Here is a 25,829-nt window from a genome sequence, read left to right on the forward strand (position 1 = left end):
TTGCAAAATGATCAATGGTTTCCAAGTCAAAAAAACGGGCCTCCATTGCTTTCTTTAAAGCATTTTTCATGCCCATTACTTCTTCGTCATCAGAAGGAACTTCAAATGACTTTAGAATAGTTGTCACAATTGGAATGCATGCACTGATGCAAGCATCCTTTCCAGAAAGCAACTTGAAGGCTTCTTCAAAAATCGCTAATATGTTTACCAGTTTTTCACACAGATTCCAATCCTGTACAGTGAACTCAATGCCGCAGGAAGGACGGATTAGCAGTGTAGTAGCAATTACAGATTTTAAGTACAGAATTCTTTCAAGCATGTAATAAGTTGAATTCCAGCGTGTTGGAACATCATTTTTGAGCCCGAGCCTGTCAAAATTGTTCATTTGAACCTCTTGTTGTTTGTAAAGCTCAGCAAAGAAGGAGTTTGAAAAAGAAGCATGAGTGCAAAGCTTTCGACATTTTTCTATCAGGTTTACAGCACTCTGGAGAGAAAAAAGTTCTTTTTTAATCACTAGTTGAAGTGAATGATTTAGACACCCAGCAGACTTGTAAACGCACTGAGGATCTTTGAAAGCTGCTTTTACATTTGCAGCATTGTCTCTTAAGCAGACTGTGACCTTGTCCTTTAGTTCCCACTCTTTCACAACATTCTCAAGTCTTTGAAAAATGTTTGAAGCAATATGTTTTTCATCAAACTTGGAGCATGACAGGCAAAATTTGATCCGCTCCCATTTTTCTGAAATGAAGTGTGCCATCATGCCTAAGTACTCATGATGAAAGGATGACCAAGCGTCCAGAGAGATGGAAACAGTTTCAGCATTTTTTTCGATAATCATAACTTTCGTTGCAAGCTTAATCTTTTCAAAGGCTGGATTGAGCATGCTACGGTAGTATTTCTCACTTCCAATGTCAAAGTGTGGTGTAAAAACAGCATGATGACGTAAAAATCCCGGATTATTTACAATTGACCAAGGCTGTAAGTCGAGGATAATCATTTCAAATATAGATCTATGAAATTTCAGACCTTCTTTGGAGTTTGAATTAATTTTTGAGATATTGTCAACCCAGCCAGGCATTATAAATTGTAACATTTCAGTCCTCTGCCGTTTTGATCTGATGTCGAATAAGGGTATTGTTCTTTTTTTAATTGTAATAGGCTCAAGTTGATCTGAAGTTGGTATATTTTCAGGACTGCCGGTAGTTGTAAGTATTTCTTTTTCAGTTAGGAGATTTTTTAGAGTAAGATGTGGGTGTCGACTTCTTAAATGTGATGAAAGTCCGCTAAGTGATTGAAGTTTTGGATTGTGCGATCCACGAGATATTTTCAAATTGCAGATATTACAAGTTGCGTATTTGGAATCACTGGCTGTTACGGTAAAATGATTCCACAAATAGCTTTTCTTTCGATTATTTTCCATTTTAAAATTTAGCACTGAGAAACTTTTGATGAAATTATTGATTTTGGTTGCTTCACTTAAATATTAATTTATTTAAAGAATGACTTGAGAATAGTAACTTAAAACTATTGTCACGTGATTTCAATTAAAATTTCTACAATTGTTATAATTAAAAATTAATTTACTAACAAACGATTACAATTAGGAAATTTTCATGATCCCACTCTAAATTAAAAAAAAGTTATCTAAACTTAAAAAAAATCTAATAAAAGTTTCGGTTCATTTCGGTTGCGGTTTGAACCGAAATTTCGGCCGAAACAGGAAACAGGAAAAGTAAAAAATTATTGAAGCAGAAATTTCGGTTTTCGGTTTCGGCCGAAGCCAAAGTTTCCGTTCACTAGTTGCAATTAAGAAACACTTAATAAATTTGCTGAAAATAATCTAAGATTAAATAAATTTTTAATCAAATTAATGTGTCTATCGTTGTTGTCAATTTATTCTAGAGTTAAACATAATTTATTATGGAGTTTTCAGAAAGCGGCCTTTGGTACATTAGCTAGTGGCCCTAGATACAATTTAAAAAAAGCTTACTAAGGCCTTGAATTTGGGCATTGAACAAATCCGGCCCTAGGTACACGAACTTCCCCTACTTTTCTGCACATACATAAATACAAAGATACAAATACACTTTATGTACATGTACACAAAAACATATACGTTTACGCGTTCACGTAGACATATAGTAGGGGAGATGGGGGCGCATTGATCGCCGTAGCAGTGTTTTGAAAATTGCGCAGAACCTGAAAGAGATGTAAAAACTTATTAACTACGAAACACATGTAGAACTATCTGGCTTTTGGAATATATAAATATTTTGATTTAAAAAAATGATAAACATGAATAATTTTAACTTTTAAACAACCCTCTCAAAAGATCAATGTACCCCAAACTATGGGGTACTATGATCTCCGACTTGGGGCACATTGATCTTATATGCGTAATATTATCTAAACGTTTAACACTTCTATAACTAAATCTTGTAAATAATCTAGTCAAAGGGTAATATTGTATAACATATAATACATCTAAATTTTTTAATTATTTTTTAAATATAGCAGTTAAACCCACTAGTCTAATTTTTAATTAAAAAATGTATAAATCACAGCAGCTATAAGCTACCCGCTTTATATACGTTTAAAACTTTACAACAACTTGAAATTTATAAGAACTGAAATATAAAGACTGAAATAAGAATACAACTTTTAAGTTTACAAAACTTGTTAAAAGTACAATATTTTGATTAAGAATATTTCATCATTTGTGAAAGTCAAGTTGTGAAGCAGCTTTTGGTTTACATTGTTTTTTATTCCTAAGCAAGTAATTCTTAGTTTCTTTCTTATCTTTTGTGGAGACTTTTTGTTGATTTTTGGTTTGCTTCAAAATTTTCTTTTCTTTTGACAAACGAATTTCATTTCTGACAGGAGTATCAGTCAAGATCCTTGTTTTTAACTGCCTACTTTTAACATTTTTTTTCTGGCAGATGCTTTTGGTTAAGGTTTTAAGGTGAGATTATAGAAGCAACACTTGTTGACACTTTGTTTAAAATACTTGTTTCAATATTTACTATAGTTATTTCAGACTCTATGTGATTAACATGTGCTGGTATCATTTCAGACTCCATGTTGTTGACAGGAGTGATTGTAACTGTATCTGGAGCAGCTCTATCTGTAACTGATGATGGTAAATATTCGTCATCTTTGAAAATTTCAGAATTGAATGGCTCAATGCCAGCTACTCTAAATCCTGTCTGTATATTAGATGGTGAGAAAGCTTTTGTATACGGTTCTCGAACTATTGAAACAATATCATAAATGGTCATTGGTCTTGGGTTTGAAACCATCCAATTATCACATGCAGAATTGTAAAACCTTTTCAATGGTCCAAAAACAGTTCTATCTAATGGCTGCAATTTATGGCTGCAATGGGGAGGAAAACTTATCATTGTAATTCCGTGTTGAATTGCAAGCTCCAAGCCTTTAACAGAAATATGACTTTCATGACTGTCGAGAAGTAACAAAACTGGAGATTCCTGAGAACAGTTTGAATATTTAACAAAATGTTTAATCCATTCTATGAAAATTTCTGAGTTCATCCAATCAGAAGGATTTGCAAATCTCACACATCCAGGAGGTCCTTCCTTAATCATGTAATCATGAAACTTTACCCTAGGAAAAATAAATAATGGAGGAATGGAATTTCCAATAGCATTAGAGGCACAACATACAGTTACCAATGTTCCTCGTTCTGCAGATGTGATTCTTCCAACTTGTTTGCTTCCTCTACCAGCTAAAACCTTTACCGGCTTTTGAACGGTTGTTAAACCAGTTTCATCAACATTATATATACAGTTAGGATTATATTTATATCGATTTCTTACCGTTTTAAGATTTTGAAAAAACTCTCTTACAGTGTGTTTGTTAAAAGCTGTTGATCGAGCGAAGCTCGTTGCTTCAGGTGTTCGTAGAGACAACTCTGGTTGTCTTTTCATAAAACCTTGCAACCAATCAATGCCTGCAATTTTATTTTTGATCCATGATGATGGGCATATCTTATTGTTTTTTAAAGCAAATTCATATGCCAATAATCGCGTTGACCTAGTTGAAAGGCCATAGTTCATTTTTGATGCAATTAGTAAATAACTTGATAAACTTTTTTTATCTTCTGCTGTAAAAACTTGTCTATTGTTGTAGTGAAGCTTGAAAGCTTCATTTGGATTAAGCCTCTTTTTACGACAATATCTTTTTAAAGTTATTCTATCTATGTTAAACTGACGCGCTACAACATTCAGTTGTGTTCCTTCTAAAACTTTATTAACAGCTACTTTCATTGTTTCACTTGGTATAGCAACTTTATTTGTTTTTTTAATTCTATTTCTAACCATTTTAAGATCTGTAAAAAAATATATCAATAAAAACATATGTTTTTAATAAATGCTAGAATTTAACATAATAATATCATGTTAAATATTTTTTAATTATTATGTTAAATATTATTCTTTTGATATTATAAAATAATAGTATTATTATTACTAGCTTATAACATAAGTAGATTTAAAAAATGAAATGCTAAAAGCTATTGTTTGTTTATATATAGTTTTTTTTTAAATTATAAATACAATTCCATTCGTTTAACTGTATTGCTTATAAACAAAAACATGGGGCACTTCGTCTTCTATGGGGCACTTTGATCCTCCGATCAATGGGCCCCGCATAGTCAAAGATCAATGTACCCCAATAGGTATAGGTAACATATTGATAGCAATATCTACTGTATAAATTGCAGCCAAATAAAAATTATATATTATATTATACACCTAACACTTACAAATTTAAAATAAAATTGTTGTTAACCCATACAGACATCTAAATAAAAATATATTTGAATTATAGTACGATTTAAAAAAATCACTTTTTATGACGAAAAACAATATTTTCTTTATTTTTTTTGACGCTGATAACCTTATGAAAAAATATTACGAATAATCAATTAGGGAAGCATAATGGTTAATTAAATTGCAACCTCACTTCTAGTAAGGCAAAAATGAACGAGTAAAAGCCAAAAGATCATACTGCCCCGGCGATCAATGCGCCCCATCTCCCCTACATATATGAATAAATGCATACATACACACATTTACATATATACATATATATACACACACGTAATTTATTTATATATTTTTTTTATCTTTTTTTTTTATTGTTATTATTATTTTTTTTATTTTTTATTATTATTATTAGTTTTTTTTTCTATATCATTATTTGTTTTTCAACTTTAATATAAATTTACAAATAATCGTATTATAATAACAGGAATTGTTTAAGCATGCTTTAAAAATAAAGTAAGAAAAATTACAACGAAAAAAGAGAAAACAATTAGACATAAATAAAAAAAAGTTTTCTCTTAAAAGAGTAATAATTCAATTCTTGTGAAAAATCAAAATATTTCAAAAAAATTTTATTCGAATCTCTTAGCAACGTTTTGTAGATTAAGATTTTTTTGAGGATCCAAACTGAGAATTTGTAAAAATAATTTTATTTATATATAACAAATTATATAAAGAAAATATCTAAATAAGTAAAATGTTTTTTTCGTAAAATGTTTTGCTTTGTTTGGTTTTTAAGGTATTCAAAACTTTTTGTTAATGATATATAAATAATCCAAGATTATGATATGAATGAAATGACAATGATAAATAAATGTAAAATGTAAATGAAGTTGATTTAAAGTAAACTTTTGACACATAATTACTTGGTATCGCCGCCATTTTTTTTATCAAAACATTTGTTTTTATTAATATTTCTTTTATTAAAACGTTTAGTATTGTCAGTATTTCTGTCTTATTTATTTCTGTCTTATTTATTATTGAGTGCAAGCCCTAATTTTTATTCTTTAACTAATCATAAAATTTAAAACCTGAGCTCAAACATTTCTTTTTTTTTTAAAAAAAAACGTATAAGAATCTTTAAGAAAATGCCTTTTAAATTTGGATTGCTTCTTAATCTCAAAAGTTACTTTTATTTGCCACTTACTGCAATAGAAATTACCTCTAACTTTGATAAATTGCAGCTTTATCTAAAATCTTTTAACTTTGGATTTAGATTATCTTTCAACACGGATTTAAGGTCTATTATTTTTTTATTGATTTTTTTTTTAAACAAAATATTTACTTTTAAATATAAACTTTATAAAGTATAAACTTTTTAAAACAAATTAAAAAGTTTGATATTTTGTCGCATTATATTAGTGTTTTAGTTTGTTTTTCTCTTTTCAAACTTTTTCATAAGATTTTTGTTAAAGTTTTAACTATATCTAAAAAGCGTAACTTTATAGCTAAAATTGACTTACATTTTGAGGATCTTCCCAGTCGGCATTTGATCCTAAAAAGACGTCTTCTGAACGTTCAAAAGATGACTTTTTGGAACAAAATGCCGGCTGGGTTGTTGATTTTCATTTTCAAAAAAATTAAAAATGTGAATAATATGAGTAGGATTTTTAAATCTACGCGGAGCACCTTAAGGTTTTTTGTTTTTTTTTCATTTCATTAAAATGGATCTAATATATTTTAAATTTTTCATATATTAGATCCATTTCTTGGAAGATGAAAGAAAATGTCAAACACAAGCGCTTAACACACGTTTGTATCATTGAATATTGCAAGGCAATATATCCTTGTCGCATATTATATTCTATTTATGTGTCCGCATTTTTTTTTTTTTTCAATTTATTCTGTTCACTTATGTTCAGAAATACTAAAACAACATTTTTTGTTCGCTGAGCTCTCTTTCAATAAGTAAGACAGGTTAATGAATCCAGTGGAGAGGAGTTCAATATCAAGAAAGTTATGGTTACTAGAAGTTTTAGACCACGTTAGCCATAATTCTGCGTTGAAAAGATATAAGCAACAGGGTCTCGAATAAAAAAAGGCTAACATCAACTTGTAGTATTTAGTTTTTTATTTTCTTTTTTAAAAAATCATGTTGATTGATTCGATCAAAGCACAAGAAGAAACAAGTTGTTTCCTCTGTATTTTTAAGAGTTGTTATTTATAATTTTGCAACATAAAAATTTTGCTATGTGCTGTATATACTCAACAGTTTACTGGCACAATAAATATGCAAGTGGAGTAATCTTGGTATAAGTTTTTAAAAAGTAGCAAACCTAAGTATTACATTTTTGTTTGTTCTGGTAATACTATCTTATGATTCATTACGTTGCGGCTGATGCTTTTTAACCAATAGCTTTGCAGCTATTGGTTAGAATGCATCAATCGCATTATCTTAAAATTGTATTAGAACAATGATTCGCACTTTGAAAAAGTCAAAGTTTAAAAATTTACCCGTTCCAAAAACAAAAGTTGTTTTTTTATTGTAACAACATACAATTTCCAGTAAACTGTACTTAACAGAGCATTACACTTTTAAAGTGAACGGATCAACTTTTTTTTATAGTTTTAAATTCAATTCAATTGATTTTTGTAAAGGATAGCCAGATTTAAAAGGATTTGGAAACATTTTAATGCACATGTTAGTTCATGTACAAAATCACACAAATGGCATAACTATTACAAAATGTTTAACTATTACAACACAGTGCTGCTTGTACAGTGCGTACATATAGGCTCCAAAATACTAAGGTACTCAATAATCATGCATTAAAAAATCAAGGGGTAGATTCCACTGCCGCCAGGGTTACCACAGTTGATGGTGTTAAGCTTTGGCTATCAAATGGTTTAATAATAGATATGTTAACAAATTTTTTTAAACATTTTTAACAAATTTTAAGTTCGTTTTTATACAAAAAAAGATAATTTTATGATGATACTCTCCTGAATGTTTTCAAAATAGAATTTATTTATGGTCTCTTTTACAAGATGATAGGATGGGTATAGAAAATTGTTAAATTGATGAGCACTTTAGTAAATGCATGATTAGTGCTAATGACTGTTCTGAAGTAGGCGATCTTGTCACACATGTACTACAAAGATAGACCCTTTTTTTTTTATCATTTTTAACTAATAATGCAAGTATTTTATTTTAAGTTAAATAAATTTCTCCGGAAAGCAATCTTAATTTGAGCAGCCTTGGCGCAGTGGTGAAGGATTTTTGGAGTAATTTAATAACCAGAAAAAAAACGAAAAAAATAAGGTCCTAACAAAATCAGTTTTATTTACAAAAACCTTATGAAAGTTTGTTTCATAAAAGGTTTTGTATTCTTGCTTCCATTATTCCAATATGAATCGTTTATAGGGTCCTTTGTCAGTTTTATGAAGTCGTGGTTTTATTTTTTTATTTGGATTTAATGATTTTTTAATAATTTATATTTATGAATCTAAAATAATAAATCTTTTATACATGTCTGTTTTTTTTAGAAGCTTGATGAACATGCTGCACCCAATGAAAACAAGAATTGCGAGGTTTTTCCTGCTAAAATTGTTTTGTACTGGGGAATGGATTAACTAATTTAATTGCATATAAAGTTATGGCCAAGAAGATTTGACCACTCACATTTATTATCGACAATTACTTAGAAATGCATTTGTGCTTTGCATAATGCATAATTGGCAACACACTTAACAATCTCGTGTTGCTTTGGTAATTGTGTAAATATCAATCAATAGGAAAACATATATGCTCTATATACAATTTTTTTACAATTTTTTGTAGTTGAATGGTTACTATAGAGTTTGAATACAATATGGCATCAATGCAGGATAATCGTATGGAAGGTCAAGAATTACCATACCAGCAATATGATACGCCGTTTGGCAGTGAACATTCTCAAAAAAATACTTGTGATACCCTCAAATTTTGCAAAGAAAATGAAAAAAATTAGGCTGTAAAAATGTAACAATATGTCAGATTCTCGAATGAAACGCAAGCTAAGCAGTTTGCAGCACACAAAGTCAATGTTCGCCTCTAAATTTACGCTTAAATTCTCGATACGCTTTTCGTTATAAATATTAAGTGTTCAGATCTCCTTGGCCATAGTAGTAATTTTTTTTATTTCTCTGATATTCTATAACAAAATTAGAGTTGATCAATGTTTTAATATTCAGGAAGTCTATGATGAAGACATGAGTGGAGAAAGAGGGACTTACTTTCGAGATGGTGAAAGAAAAATAGGTAGCATTAAAATTTGACATATACTAACAGTGTTTTATGTTTATTAGCATCAGATTATGAAATTTAGATTTAGCCTTATTTGTACTTTAGATTTTGTTTTGGTATATATTGAGGAAAAAAATGCAATCTATGAAGCAAAACTGATTGGTTTTCGAGATAGATTTCTTAGCAATTTAAAAAAAAGTAGCATTGAAATGGAAGAAGTATGTTAGTAATTAATGTCCTTATATACATAAATATATTATATATATATATATATATATATATATATATATATATATATATATATATATATATATATATATATATATATATAAATATATATATAATTCTTATTTTATTATTAATTATATATATTATGCATACATATACATGTGTATTTAAAAAACAAAGTTTTTACAAGTGTTTTCAAAATACACATCTTCATAATACGGTAACAATATCTAAAAGACAAAAAGGTATTGTTATGATCCATTACAATAACAATAAATATTGTGTTGTAATTTATCTTTATAATACAAAAAACAACATACTTTTATTGTAATGAAAAAATTATTGTAATATCAAAACTTAAAAATATTTTAATAGTCCAGTCGCCATGTAACCTTGAAACAGGGTATACCTTGCTGTATACATATTAGTTGTTACTATTTTACATTTTGTTTACTATGCGGTGCGCCAGAATGGTAAATTTAGGCAACTTTAAGTATTAAAAATCAAAGTTAACGGTTCAAAGAAACAAAATTCACACATTATTCTGCAAAAGGGATCAAGTGGACTAAAATTAGATATATAAATTAAAATAAATTTTATGTGAATACTTTGTAATATAACGGTATATATGACGCTATAATAAATTTTTTCTTGAATATAAGATAGCGATTCAATTTAAAATACGTTTTGGGACGAGGAAATTAAGAAAAAAAAAAGAAATGGAATAGTTTTCTTTAACTTTTAAATAAAGTACATTATAGAATAATTTACAATAACACAGATTAAAGAATGCCCACAAATGGTCCACAAGGATGCCCACAAATGGTCCACAAATAAAAAGGCCAGTTATCTTTGTGCACGGTGTGTATAAAGAATAACAAAATAAAGACTAGCTTTTTACAACAGTCTATTCAATTTTGATGTTTTATTTTTATTTGCTATATGTTCCAGATAAATCATTAAAGAATTAAAATCACTTAAGTCTTTGTTAGAGATCAACGACGACATTATTTTATCCACGATTATACGTAAATTAAACTAAAAATAATTTAATTTAAATAAATGAGCGAGATGGCTCTACATAACGTACAGCATATATCATTATATAAGGAGCCGTTATGTATGGATTAATTACGGAATAAAAAAATTTCTTATGTGCAAAAGAGCAAAACATTTTTCGTTAGGTTTGGTGCATAGGTGTTTAATTTTTCCCTTGAAGTAGTTTTGTCTTATCGGAGACAAAAACTTTTGTATTACCTATTTTTAGCAATAGTTTTTTTAAAGCCAACTAAAAGAAATTAAAACTTATTTGGATTAGCGACCATAGAGTTAAACTGAAACTAATTGATGGTATTGGTTGCTTTTTTTTGCAAACGAAAAATAACCTTTTCAAAGCTATAATCACAAGCATAAATAGTGTTATCATCCACAAAATTACAAAGTTCCGTATCTTTAATAAATAAAAATAAATCGATTATAAAGATATCGAAAAATACGAGTCCAAGGATTGACCCATAAGGCACTCCAGGTAGTATATCCACCTAGTTTGAGGCAGAAGACCCTATCTTACTCTTTGTTTACGACCACAAATATAAGATAGCAATAGATTTAGACTTTCTTTAGAAAAAACATTAGCTTCTAATTTAGCAATTAGTAAATCATGCGGGATAAAGCTTATGAGAGGTCCATTAATATTGATCAAACAACACCTCCATTATTGATACACTCATGCAACTTATCAAGTAACAAAAAAAGTGCTTGATGAGAATTATAACAATTAAACTCCACAAAAGTTTATCGAATCTAGGCTCAATAAATATCAAGATTTGTTCATACAAAGTTTCAAAAACTTTAGAGAGGACTGGTAGAACACTAATTGAACGGTAGTTCGACTTATCTGTTGGGTTATTTTTTTTAAATCACGGTATAACATCAGCCATTTTTTGGAAATGATGGGAATATAATACCATTATGGGTACTGTTATTTATACAATTTGTTAGACTGTCCCTAAGGTGAACAGTATATGATTTAAACATAAAAGTTGGTATATCACCACTAAGTCTTTTTCTTATTGTTCGTAGACCCTATAATTTTTGTAAAAACATCAGTTGTAGTTTGATGGAACTGGAAACTATGTGCAGAGTCGATTCTATAAATAAAATGAGGAAGGGAATCTTTAACCCGACATTACATATTGTATATTTAAAGAAACAAAAAGAATTTGACTTAATTTTATAGTGTAAATTTAAATAAATGTGCATATGCTTAGTTTTTCTAAATAATATACTAATAAAACCAGAGATTTAAAGCGCATAAATGGTTTTTTGTTCATGAGATCTGCCATCTAATAAATTAATGGAAAATCTAAAAAATCTGAAAAAAAAGTAAAAGCGGTGTCGGGTTAAAAAGTACCGACTGGCTCATTAACAAAAAAAATAAATAATAAATAAATAGAAAAAATTCATCAAAACTAAAATTCACCCAATTTAATTGGGTTAAATACCCAACTAGTCGACTAAACTTGTAAAATAAACCGACTATAACTTGAAAATCACATTTTCTGGGGAGGATGGGGTGAGGGGGAGTGGAACACCCTCCATACTTTCCCCTCTTTCTCTTCTCTGTATATATTAGTTTATTAGGCGGTAACTTACAAAACGTAGATCTAAGCGTTGTGTATATTATAAATTATAACAATCCGAACCTTATTACAAACTTTTTTGGGTATTTTTGTTTCCAGGTTTTAATCACCGCAACATTTTGTAAAACATTCCGATTTTGACAAAAGAATAAACATGCTTAAGTTTGGGGCTCTCACAAGGTCGGAAAGTTTTATATCTTAAGCATCAAAAATGGTTAAGTGACCAAAATTCCAGCCGCATCTTTACAAAATTGTTTCTTCAGACATATTAACAAAAAGGCCTATATGAAAATTATACATTTCTAAAAAGATAAATCTTTCAGCATTTAGAATATAATTACAGCAATTATTATAAATGAAAATTGTTTGAAAAAACAATGATAACAAAAAGTATATAAATTAGACCAAAATACAGCCACTATGACCAAATTTCAGTCATGCGTATGCCGAATGAACCTAATTACAGCCATTATAAAAAACAAGCTCTTTACAAATACTTTTATGGGTTAGCATTTAAAATATTTAAAAATTAATTGTATTACTAAATATTGAATTAATAATATTTTTAATCCTACAAATTTAACCGGTTGACAGATACACAGTAAGTAAAACAGTATTAGCACAATTGGACTTACTTTAAGCTTATTTAGTTTAAAGTTAAAATGAACATGTTCTTAAACATCAGTTAGAAAATGATTGCTTAACTTAATGCTAAGCATTCATCAATAAATAAACTTGCGTTAAACTTAATAAAGATGCCTAAACTTTAAAAAAGTACGTTTTCAATAGTTGCACCACCTTGTCCATGGGCAAGAAAAAAAAAGACATACATATTGGTAACAAATAAAAGTGAATTTTTTTTAATGCAAATAAAACCCAAACACAAAACTAGGTTTAATATTTAAATAAGAACCTAATATGTGTAAATCAGGATAATTAATGTCAATGTAATAATGTCAATGTAATAATCTATACAACTGTTTTAAAAGATTTGCATAGAATATAATATTCAAATTAAAAAAAAAAGAATTCAGTGAGCTCTATATAAGACTTTAAGAACAAAAATTCATAACAACAATCAAATTACACAATATTTTTTTATACTTTTATTGGTTCGTTTTTATAGCAATGGTTTTTTTCTAGGATTATATTTTGACAATACCTTTGCTTCTTTTATTATTAAGTTTTGTAGTCTTTTCAACTCATGCATTCCTTTTTCCATTTCATTTTGAGGTTTTTTTTGCATCTGCTTCAATTGTGACTCATGCTTCCTTAAAAGTAAGCACAAAAAACTTGTCTGAATTCTTAGCTTTATTACACTTTGTAAAATTTGGATCTGAATATGGCAAAATATTATTATCTCCATCTCCTGGATAAGATGAATTTTTAAAAGGGAAATTTGGGGCAAAAGATATAGTTTTTACATAATCAGAAGCTTTTACAAAATCAGAAGGAGTTGAAACTGTAAAATCAATTTCACGCTGATCAATAGACTGTTCAATTTCAGAGTCAAACATCACCCTAAAGCTGTCTTGAAAATTACTAGTAAATGTAGTTTTTTTACTTGCAGCTTTTAGTTTTATTGTTTTCATACTTAGTTCCACTAAACCATCAATTCTATGTTCTGGAATTTCTACTACGGTTATTGGTTCAGCTAAATAGTCATGATCATTTGCTATAGCAAATCTTGGGTTAGTAATTAAATGTTGTTTCAACTCAATATCTGGTACTTTTGTGCTGTCTGTTGTTGATTAATCTGCTCAACTGTTGTTGTATTATCAATTGTTTTAATTTGATCAAAAAGATTAATCACAAACCTGTCTTCAGAACACACACAGTTTGGCAAGTAAGCTTCAGCTGGAATAATCGAAGGATTATATGGAAAGATTCCACATGATTTAAGGCCAGATTCAATATAGCTTTTGTCATACTTTTATTTCAGGCTTTGGTTAAAAGTCCTGTAAAATTGACCTTGTTTATTATAACCTCAGGTTGATTAGACATCATATCCTGGGCTGCTTTATTATATGAAACTTTGAATGACTTAAATGCAGTTCGATCACAAGATTGAAGCTAATTGCTTGTATGAGCAGGTTATTCAACAATTTCAATTCGGTTTTGTATGGCCATATCTATTAACTCTACGAAATTGTGGGAATTGTTGCCATCCAAATTTAAAACTTGTGGACGTTGCAGTTCAATATTTTTAAAAAATGCTCAAACCATAGTTTTGCAATCCCTTGTTCAGTTGATTCAGATACATTTGGACTCCAGTTGGTTCTTTCAGGGGCATCTAAAACTTGATAACTTTATAGGGATTTTACTTTCTTCCTTTTTGGAATCATATGAGGTGGTAAGGCTCTTCCTGCTGCATTCACACAAACAATTAAAGTAATCATTTCTCGATTTCCACTTGTTCTTATATGTAAATATTTAGTACCTTTTGCAGCAACAATTTTGTGCTCCTTAAAGTCTAGCTGCAGCCCTGTCTCATCCATGTTCCATATTACTTCAGGCTGAAAGTCTTTAATGACTTCTTTAAGTGCGGTAAAATAATTTGCCACCTTTATTGGATTCATGCATTGATGATGAACTGATGTTGTTGATTCTGGTTGTCGAAGAGTTACTTTTTTGTTATATCAATTTATAAGTAGTCGCCACCATTTGTTAGATGGTTTGCCATTCTTAAAAGAATATCCATATTTTTTGGCAAGCTTGCCAGCATATACTATGAATTGTTCTTTTCCAAAACCAAAGCCCATCCTAACTCTGTTGGCTTAAAAATCGAGTAACTTTTTTTCAAGATCAAGTGGCAATATACTTTTTCTTTCGGTTTTAGCACCATTCTCAACTTTTCAATTTATCCTGCTCTGCAAAGTTGCTCGGGGTACTTTAACAAATTTAGCAGCAGCTCTAACAGACATTTTAGGTGAACTAATAACACTATTTATAGCTTCAAGTAACACTTCCTCTTTATATTTCACATATTTAACACGAGTTGGATGACATTGTTTCTAATTATGATTTTTTTTTATTATCAGCCATTCTAAAATGAAAAGTTTATATTATAAATTATTAAAATTTTCAATTAAAGATTATCTTTAATATAATTTTATTTATAAGCAATAATCTACATGAAACAATATGATATCTTTCAATTAATTAGACTTTGGTTTATTTTTAAGTCATCATCCTCATATTTTCAAAATATTGTATAAATATTTAACTAAATAAATGCATATATTAAAGAGTGATAATATTTAGGACATACATGTAACATAAAGTACTTATATTAAAAGAATAAAATCTAATAATATAAATATGAGTTACTTTTAGACACGCGTGAATCTAATTTTGGCCTAGGCCGGAATAAGGTTTATACCTGGCCGGATTTTGGTCTTTCTACCAGGTTCATTTAATTCAGAAATACAATCTATAGATATGACTCAGCATAATTATAAAGCTAAAATTGTTTTTTTAAGATATATATTTATAGTTTAAAATAATCAACATTTCGTTAAGTAATAAATGTTTAATGTTTATAAGCTTCAAACTGGATGCTTACATGGTATTTTAAATCTAAAGTAGTACTTTTTTGAGATAAATATTGGTTATGATGTTTCTTCTATTATAAACACCCGCCAACTAAAAAGTTGCATTTATAAACATAAAGCAGAAACCAAGACAGAAATATTAAATTTAAAACGTGGCTGGAATTTGGTCACTGGCTCGAATTTGGTCACTTTGCCAAAATTGGTTGAAACTTTTCTCCAGTGAGCAAATCCAGGTTTTGCGTTTTTTATAAAATCCTGACCCGAATATAATAAGTGCTTGAATATCGAATTCATTTTTAATAGTATATAAGTTATAACAAATTTTGCTCATATATTTTAAAATTAATTAATTAATATAATAAATTTAATCACAAGTTATTATAAGAAAATGAGTATAAATGGTTTAAATAAACATAAATAATTTGGGTCTTGATTTAAAAAAAAATCAAAACCTGGATTTTCAGGAAAAAAATATCGACCCAAAAAATTCTGCATGCAGTCCTGAAACCTAATTATTTTTAATGCCCGAGTCCTAAAGTCCTTGCTGTCATACATGACATAAAATTTAGAAATTGATTGTCCATCTAACCTAAAAGTCATAATTTTTTTCCCAAAAGTAGTCCATATGCCTTTTTACGTTTTTTGAGTCCTTATTCAATAAGGACTGCAAGGATTCAGAGTCCCAATAAGTTTTTGGGAGTTTGCATTCTTGCATATTTGCATATACTCCATATCCTTGCAAACTAACTTGGGATTTAATTTTAATGAATAATGTTTCAATGATATATATCATATATGCAGGGATGCGGAGTCCCAAAAATGACTTCAACCTCCAAAAATGTGGAGACTAGAATCATTTATATGAGGCTTATGGACTACTTTAAAAAAATTTAATTTTGTAATTTCTTTTCAAATTTAGTGATTATTAATCAGATTAATTACTTACAGTTACTTACAAAACAGATTTATTACTTAAATTATTAATCAAATTAATTACCAGTCATTTCTATCATTGTTGTTTTATTTTTAACATTGTAACTTTTATTTATTTTTTATTATTCTGCAATTCATTTTACTTTAAACTTTTGATCTATTTCTACATTTTTCCTCTTTTCTTTACACATTGTTATTTTTGAGGCGAAGATTTTATTTAATAATGGTGCAGAATATAATATAATATATTAAAAAATTTGCAAAAGTTTTTCTTATTTTTGCTGTTTTTATCCTGACCGAGTTTTTTAAACTTACTTCATTGCAAGTTTTGCATTATTGGAGTTAATTCTTATACTTGATATAAATGCTATTTAACATATTTAAAAAGTTAAAGATGGTCAAGAACTTTAAAAGAGGGCAACTTTTCATAGCAAAGCAAAGCTTAAGTTATTGACAATTGTCTTTACAAAAGCATTTAGAGGAAAAAAAGATGCTTTACTCCAGAAAAATTAAAGAAGTTAAGGCTCTAGTAATACACAACAAAGAATGACTTAAATTGTTTAAAAAAGTATACATAAAATTTATTAGTAGGCTACATATAAAAAATTTATTTAGTGTTTTTTTAATTAGTGATATTCAGTTGTCTTCAGTTGTCTTCGAGTTGTCTTCGAGTTTGTTAATTTAAAACATAGTTATGATAAAAATAAGTGTGTTGCAGGATTTATAAGTGAATTTTTTAAGGACACCTACATTTTTCACTAAGATTTTTAACTGGTAAAATATCAGATCTTATAACTTTATATAAAACTGTTAAAATTACATTAGAAAAAGAAACATGTAATTCTTCTGTAATAAGTGGTGATGGAGCAAAATTAATATTTGAAATGTACAAATTGGGCTCATTCAGACTATTATTCATTTAAAAATACTGGTAAAACTAATATGTGATTTATTTGACTGGTGTCTGTGTCAGTGTCTGATCCAAGAATTTTTTTGGGGTATGTTGAAATATTTTTGTAATTTGTATCACATAAAAAAAAAGATTCTTTATTTCTAAGATTTTGACAACTTTCAGATTCTGGTGGTGGTGGTGGGGGGATGCCTACCCCAACCCCCCTCCTCCCTCCTCCCTGGATCCACCACTGGTCTGTTTTTTATTTTAATTTTTGATATCTTTTATTAATAACTTTAAAGTTATTAATAACAATTTATTTAAAAAATTTAAAGTTGGTTTTGTCAATAAATGACCTCTAAAAACTAAATTACTGCAATTTTGAAATATTATTCATATAGTTATATAATTCATAGGGTTATACATACATTTAGAAGTTATGTATAAAGATTTTAAAGGTATCTTGTTTTCTTTTTAGAAGTTATATAACTTAAGCACTACTTTATATAATTTGGTTTACCAAAATGAAAAGTTAAAGTGTCTTGTTTTGTCTCTCATTCCCCTATACAAATTTCATTTAAACTCTCCATGATTATTATTGTGTGGCACTGTGTGTGTCATAATGTATTGTAATGATATAGGTTCTCTGAGATCTTTAATTTATGTGAAATTTTATGTTTTATTTTGAATTGTTCATAGTTTTCTGTGTTCTGACTATTATTATTGTTTATTAATAGTTATATTTTGGTTTATTAAGTATAATTTTATATTGATACTAATTTTTATGTGTTAATTTTAAAAAAGCAGTATTATTTTATTTTACAAAATACATTTTAGGGGTAGAGCGAGTCATTTTTCTTTAATATATATATATGTGTGTGTTTATATATTTTTATTTTTATATATAGGAAAAGTGTGATGATAAGGAGAACATTTTGCACTTTATTAAATGTCATTGTCCTCTTAAAGTTTTGAAGTATTATGCAGAAGAACTATCATTTAAAGCTCCATTGGCAGTGAGTTTAATTTATTAATTAAATGTTATTCAAGTTTTTTCTGTTAAATTTGTTATAAATTTATGTTTAGCTGCGTCAAAGAAAAAAGACCAATTGGTCTGAACGTATGCTAGCAAAGTTTGGTTTACCCAATCTATTTTATGAAAAAATTCCTTTGACCCCTCCAGATTATTTTACTGCTTCTTTTCAAGCGGATAAATTTCATTTGTAAGTTTTGTTTTCATCTTTTTTTTGAGTATTGATATTAATTTATTTGGGTATTTTTGATAGCTAACAGGGTTTTAAATATAACAGGTTTATAGGAAGCGAAAATCCAAACACATTCTTTACAGATACTGAGCGAACTTATATTTGCTATGAAATACTTGAAAGTACACCATATGGGAGCAGACAAAAAGGAGAAATTGGTTAGTATTTTTATGTTTTTTTTTTTATTAGTACCTGTCTGGTTACCACTACATTCATACTAGTAGCATATTCAACCTGTTTCTCTACAGTGGCATAGTTTATGTTTTTTAGATATTGGCCTCAGAGATAGTTGAAGCAACAATTTATATTTTATGAGTAGCCTCCTTAACTGTGTTAGATTCTTGGATATGGGGAGGTGAATATAGTAAAAAAATAAAATAAAATATTTAGAAAGGAAAGTTGCAAAAAAACATTGTTTTTTTCTATGCTTTTAACAATTCTTAATGTCTTTGTTGTTTCTTTAAATATATAGATGTTTGAAACTTTACCAAAATTTTATTACTTATGTTTAAACTTTTTAAATTATATTAAAGTTGATTTCGTTTTATTTAAATGTGAATGAGTTAAGCAAGAGAATTAATAAAATACATATGTTTTGATTTTAAATTGTTTGTCCATTTCCAAAATAATTTTTTTCCATTTCAAATTCTAAATTTGATAACAAATGTCAGTTTTTTCTTTAAAATTTATCTTGGATCATTTTGCAATGTATGTAATTGTTTACATTAGGGGGTTTTTCCAATACAAACACTACATTTTTTTCTTCCTGCATTTTTATTTATCATTCATTTGTAAATGTTTGCATAACTGCTAAAACTTTGTTTGTATGCAGCACTTTTGGCTAGAAACTGACAAAAAAAGTTTAAAGAAAGAAAAAGAATTAGTAAGAATTAGGCAACTGAAGAAGCGACCCTCTTCAAATGGCTGAAATTTTTATTTTTATTGATTAGAACATAGAGATTTTGTTTGTAAATATGCAAAGAAAGTTATGTTATACCAATGTCATTGGCTTGAATATTGTCAATGAATTAAATTTTTATTATGAAGTAGCTATTAAAAATAGTCACTTGATAATAATCAATTTGGATAGGTTATTATGACCTATCCAAATAATAAGAATTTTTATTGTATTTTCACAAAATACCCCATTATGGCAGAAGTGCTAAGTTTCAAAAAAATATAAACATGACAAAATGTTGACATATATGATCTTAACTTAATAAAACAAAAACTTGACTCACAAAAACCTGATTTTGTCACACTTTATATGAGTTAAATGTTACATTGTACATGAGTTAAATGTTGAACAATATAAATTAAATATTGAACAAGAAGCAAGAAAACTAAATTATATTTGAATAAAACATAGTACAAAAATTTAAATGTAAGTCCATTTTAAAATTATTGGCTTATTCTAAGTTAGTATCATTTATAAATATGAAAAAAGTTGTCTGCAGTAAGTTTCTCAAGGAATAGTGACATAACTGTCTTGATCCCATATGTATAATTTACAATATAATCTAGAACTTAAGATTTGTGCTTCTTTTTTTTTTTTTTTTTCAATAAAATTTATGTTATTTTATAAATCAGTCTCTAATTAGTATAATAATATAAAATTAGTATGTAAAAATAACAAAATTTATAAGAATAAAAAATGTGGAAAATAAAAAAATTTTATGATAAATATTATCAATAACTTTAAAAAAAAATAAAAACACAATTAAAGTCAAATATTTAATCAAATATCGATGTCTAATAGAAATAATGCCCAACTTAAAAATAAAATTTTATCTATTAACAATGATCAGACAGATCAAGACTTAAGACTTTTTTTACCTGATTTTACTTCAATAATAGAATAAAGTATCTATACAACAATGCTTTCTTCTTTCTTTCAATGAATTGGTATTGGCCAGCCTTGTGATACAAAAATATTCAGCCTTGTGATACAAAAATATTCAGTTTTTCCACAGAAACATGGACAGAGAATGAAGATATTTACATATTTATTTATGAAATAACTTTCACCTTTTGAAGATACAAGCTATGAACTCTATCCAATCATGTAAGTGATTTTGAAACCATATAAAGACTAAATAGCATGTGTTCTTCTAACTCATCTGTTCTAGCATGTGTTCTTGATGGTGTTTTAATAAAAGTACTTATCATTGTTATCGGATTCTTAAATTTCCTGTTTTATTTCAAAAGTTAAGTTCTTAAAACTTTTAAAAAGTCTTTTACAAAGCCAAGTTTAATACTTTATCTCTCATACATGGGTTTGAACTTATGTTTCACTAGGGTAAAAGAAAACTATTTGTAAATAATTTTTCCTCTGATTTGTATCTTGATTCCAATAAACACACTATTTCAGTAGTAGATCAGTGGTAGAACACTTGGCTCACAATCAAGAGGTTGGAAGTTTAAATCCACCTCTATATTTAAACTTCAAACCTCTATGCCTCTGGATTTATTGCATTTATTCTCTTCTGTGTTTTAAAGTTTAAGGTTGAGAGAGTTGCAAATATAATAAATATTATAGTTAAAAAACAAAAATTAATAGCCTCCTTAACTATAGCCCCATCTGCAGCTTTAAGGAGGTGAATTTAATTTAAAAAAAATTTATTTAAGACATCGCAATCTCTCCTGCTTCCATTGCTAAAGTTATTTTTTACTTTAAATCTTCTACAGCTTTCTGGGAACATTCTGGTCACAGCCTTACAAAGTCTAGAACTCTCTTCATTACTATCTAAACTATTTAACTTGACTGAATCATATTTTCCTGCCTGCTGAAAAGTAGCATCTGTGGTTCTAGTTTTTAAAAATTCTGAAGATTGCTCTAACCCCTAAATATTGCCCAATCAGTCTTAAAAAAATCAGTTAAAAAAGTCATTAAGTATTTAACAAACTTTTAAAATCTCATCTTACCAGCATATTCTCTGATAATCAAAATGAATTATGATCCTCTTGTTCTATTGCAGACTTGTTAACCATTTTAAAAAATAGGTTCAATTGTACATTAGGTGGAAACAGACTTTGCTGATGACAAAAATATGTATATATTTGTGTTCTGATTTAGACTTTTCCATAACAGCTGATTTTGACTTTTTCATAATAGTTTCGGGCTTTTAGTGGCTTCTTTTAGTTGCTAATGTATTTTAACCTAAAACATAATTCAGCTATATATTGCTAATAATTATCGAAATATTTTTAGTATTTCTATATTAATGAATGGCAACACTCTTACTGAGTACTTCACTATACATGCTCTCTGATTACCAATCTCTCTTATTCAAGAATCAGAGCTGTATTATAAACCTTCTCTCTATATTAAACTAAAAGAATTATTTTGAAAAAAAATTTACAAGCTAGAAGTTTTATTTTTTTATAAAAAATAATTTTAGCTTGATCCTTATTATTTTCTGTTAAAGTTATTTTATTAGACTTATTATTTTTATGTAATTGAATTCTTTACAACAATTTCTAAATCACACATAAAATCAGTATCAGCAGAATTTTGAATGGCTTATTCTTATCACACATAAAGTCAGTATCAGCAGAATTTTGAATTCTTTGAATGTCATTATAGCTTTGCACAAATCATAACAACTGACACATACTACTTCTGATATTTCTGTGTTGGACAACAATTGACACAAACTACTTCTGGTATCTCTGTGTAGGACAACAACTGACACATACTACTTCTGATATCTCTGTGTAGGACAACAACTGACACATACTACTTCTGATACTCTGTGTTAGACAACAATTGACACATACTACTTCTGATACTTGTGTTGGACAACAACTGACGCATACTACTTCTGATATCTCTGTGTTGGATAACAACTGATACATACTACTTCTGATATCTCTGTGTTAGATTAAATTTTTTTCCATCTGAAAAAAATCTCTAATTTAATTCTAAATCCCTCAAAGCTGTCCTTTCTTACGAGCAGCTATAAGTGGTTTAGAATTAAAACTTGATGCCCATTTTTGTAACTTCTGACAGCCATTCATTCCTGAAGCAATAACATCATTTCATCCAGCTAAGCTTTTGGCTTGAACAGTTTTATACTATGCAAGACCTTAACAAACCTGAATCAATTTATTTTTTATTGTGTCTTTCACTGCAACATTTTTTATAGAAAATGTTAGCTTGGCTAAATTTTGAAGTATTTTTGTAAATTTTGAACACTTTCTTCATATGTAACTAAATATTTACAGATCGCATAAGTTTGTGTTTATATTATGTTAGAGCGATGATATATTGACATTTTGGCATATTTATACTTTTGTAAAGGTTATTTTGTAAGAACACTATATCTTTTTTTTGTTTGTTTGTTTTGAATTTGATAAAAATGTTCAACATGTTGTTGTCTGAAAGTTAAAAAATTTAAAAAAGTTTAGGATTTTGATCTATTGTATTTTGTCAAGTGCAAAGTGCCACACAACTTTATAATTTTTTTTTCTCCAAAGAAATAAATTCAAAAAATAGCTATTCAAAGATTCAAGCCCAGAATCGAAGTGAAAGTTTTAAATCCAGACTCCAAGTGAAAGTTTCAAATCCAGGCTCTAAGTGAAAAAAACATTTTTTAAAGAAACTTTCATCTTGTGCAGGTTTTTTCTATGTTCTGATCAATATGTAAAAATGTAAACAATTTAGAGTTCACTTTCACTGGCTGTGTGGTTCTTACAAAAAAAATTGTTTAAATGCTATTATTGACTTTTTTGATTGTAGGTAAAATCACACTAAATTGCTCTTTGTTTTAAATATTTTTTAGTAATATTTAAACTTTTTTTCTTTTCTATTTAACTTTCTTTTAAATGTTTTTAGGCATTGAAAGATTAATTGCAGAAAAAATATTTGATGCAGCATACCCACTTCATGTGGTAAGGTTCAAAACTATGATGTTAATGGTGATTTGTATCATTATCATTATTATTCATCATTATGATTGGTTATTATTGGATGATGATTAATCATGCAATAATAATAGTTATTATTGATATAAAAAAAAACTTTTATAACATTAACGAAGTTAATGGTATAAAAAAACTTTTTAATATAAGCAACAAAAACTTTTACCCAAATTATTTAATAAAAAAGTATTATTGTGTTGAAATGTATTATTGTGTATGTATATAGTATTATTGTGTTGAAATAGTTTGAGTTGAATAGTAGTATTATATTGAGTTGAATAGTATATATTGAGTATTAGTATATATTGAGCATACATTGAGTATATATTGAGTATATATTAGTATATATTGAGTATATATTAGTATATATTAGTATATATTGAGAATAGTATATATTGAGTATTATATTGAGTTGAGTAGTATATATTGAGTTGAATAGTATTATTGTGTTGAAAGTATTTCAAAAATTCAAGATTTATTATCTACTACTGATGACGCTAAGGAGCTGAGAATGATAACCTGCTTTTTTCACTTTTTCACATTTACTTTTTATTCAAGGATATTGAAAATGTCATAGAAGAAATAAAATACTACATCCTAATTCTTGTTGGTAATTACAACTAGTGTATCCTAAATCTTTTAATGTAGCCTTAAATGTGGCCACTAGTTATAATGACCAACCTAGTCAATACTTGTATTTAGAACCGATTTGAAACAAAAAATTGATGCACTCTGCAAACTTTAATACTTTCTAAAATTAGATATCATTTTCTTTTTAGCTTGAAAAGACATTTTAACAAAATGCACTCAATAACTAAGCATCCTATCTTATCCTATCTTATTTTGTGGAATTTCGGTCACTTTTTGTTAGTCATGGATATTATATCATATAGCATAGAAATTCAAAATTTTGTGAATTTTGTTGCTAAGATGACAAAATTTTGTGCTCATCATTTTCCTCATATGATGGTCAGATATGATGGTCAGATATGATGGTCAGATATGATGGTCAGATATGATGGTCAGATATGATGGTTAGATATGATGGTCTCAAAACATTTTTTTATTATTTCATTATTATTACTCTTAAAAGTTTTGTCATTATTTTTTATGCTTTTTTAATAAAAACTTGTGTTTGATGTTTCAACTTTAAATCTTTTTCTAACGCACTGTCTGAAAAATATATAGTAGCGCCTTTACAGTCATTGTGACAATTGTCAATTTCAAGAAAACTTTTTTAATTGCTAAATCTTATCTTCTAATCTATGCACTAATCATTGCACAACATCACTATCACAACATCATTGCACAACATCACCATCACAATACCATTGCACAACATCATTAAATTATATTCATGGTGGTTTATTGATTACCCTCCTAAAGTTCTATATCAACTGCTAGACTCTTTTAAACTTGTATATGGAAATTCATCTAGTGAATTCTTCAACTTGAATGAAAACATACAGGTTGAAATATTCATTTAGTTATGTTTCTTAGCCTTAATAGTCAAACACTTTTCAATTATTCATAAGTTTTATTAAACTTAAAACAAAGTCCTGTAAAAATTAGTTACATGTAGTTAATTAAAAATTAGTTACATTAAGTTAGCTGTATGCTGAATATAAAACATGTGTTTCAAATGGCTTATTGCCAATTATTTATTGCCAATTATTTATTGCCAATTATTTATTGCCAATTGTTTATTGTCAATTGTTATATTTTAAACAAGAGTAGCATCACAATTAAAAAACTGTCTTGATAAGAATAGTTTAATTTAACACAAAGGAGATGTGGAAATTAGAAGACACAGGTTTAAAAACAGGTGAAAAGTAATTAAAAACTTACAACATAAAAAATTTGTAATGTTTAAAAGTGCTAACCTGATGGATGAACAGTGCAAGGTTATATCTAAGTGCAGGCAAAGAAACAACTTTTTTCTTTTAATTATTTAATACAATTTAACAGGTATTAGGGTTAATCTAAGTTTATTATTTGTGTATGTGTGTTTGATATTCTAGTTTTTATTTTTTATTTTTGACAGTTATTACATGAAAAGTCTTTTTTTTTTATTACATCATGCTGTTATTTGGTTTTTATTTAAGCAGTAATTTTATAAAAAATATCCGTTCTTCTGTTTCATCATGCAATCGTAAGAACTTTTCTTAATTTGGTAATGTTATAGGGAACACATATACGACCTCCACAAGAGGGCCCAGATAGCCCTGAAGATGAACCACAGTTAAATCAAAGACAGGTAAAGTATCATAAGTTTTTTTTTTTTACTTCTCTTTGTTTTTCATGCAAAGAAAATTTTATATAA

At 27.9% G+C, this 25,829-nt stretch overlaps 1 protein-coding gene across 2 annotated transcripts in view; it reads left to right on the forward strand.

Annotated features, from left to right (window-relative positions):
- The window catches only part of LOC100203187 (anoctamin-7), a 58,167-nt gene that overhangs the window by 4,732 nt on the left and 27,606 nt on the right, over positions 1-25,829 (forward strand). For both annotated transcript variants that reach the window (XR_010638982.1, XM_065799235.1), the window contains exons 2-9: positions 8,331-8,375; positions 9,018-9,084; positions 9,175-9,287; positions 18,227-18,334; positions 18,405-18,541; positions 18,629-18,741; positions 23,421-23,476; positions 25,692-25,763. Coding sequence is in view for 1 of the 2 variants with exons in the window: in XM_065799235.1 (XP_065655307.1) it covers positions 8,331-8,375; positions 9,018-9,084; positions 9,175-9,287; positions 18,227-18,334; positions 18,405-18,541; positions 18,629-18,741; positions 23,421-23,476; positions 25,692-25,763 (711 nt within the window). In the remaining variant the exon portion in view is untranslated. The remainder of the gene's footprint in view (positions 1-8,330; positions 8,376-9,017; positions 9,085-9,174; positions 9,288-18,226; positions 18,335-18,404; positions 18,542-18,628; positions 18,742-23,420; positions 23,477-25,691; positions 25,764-25,829) is intronic.

The sequence above is a fragment of the Hydra vulgaris genome, chromosome 06 (genome assembly GCF_038396675.1).
Source record: "Hydra vulgaris chromosome 06, alternate assembly HydraT2T_AEP".
Classification (NCBI taxonomy): domain Eukaryota; kingdom Metazoa; phylum Cnidaria; class Hydrozoa; order Anthoathecata; family Hydridae; genus Hydra; species Hydra vulgaris.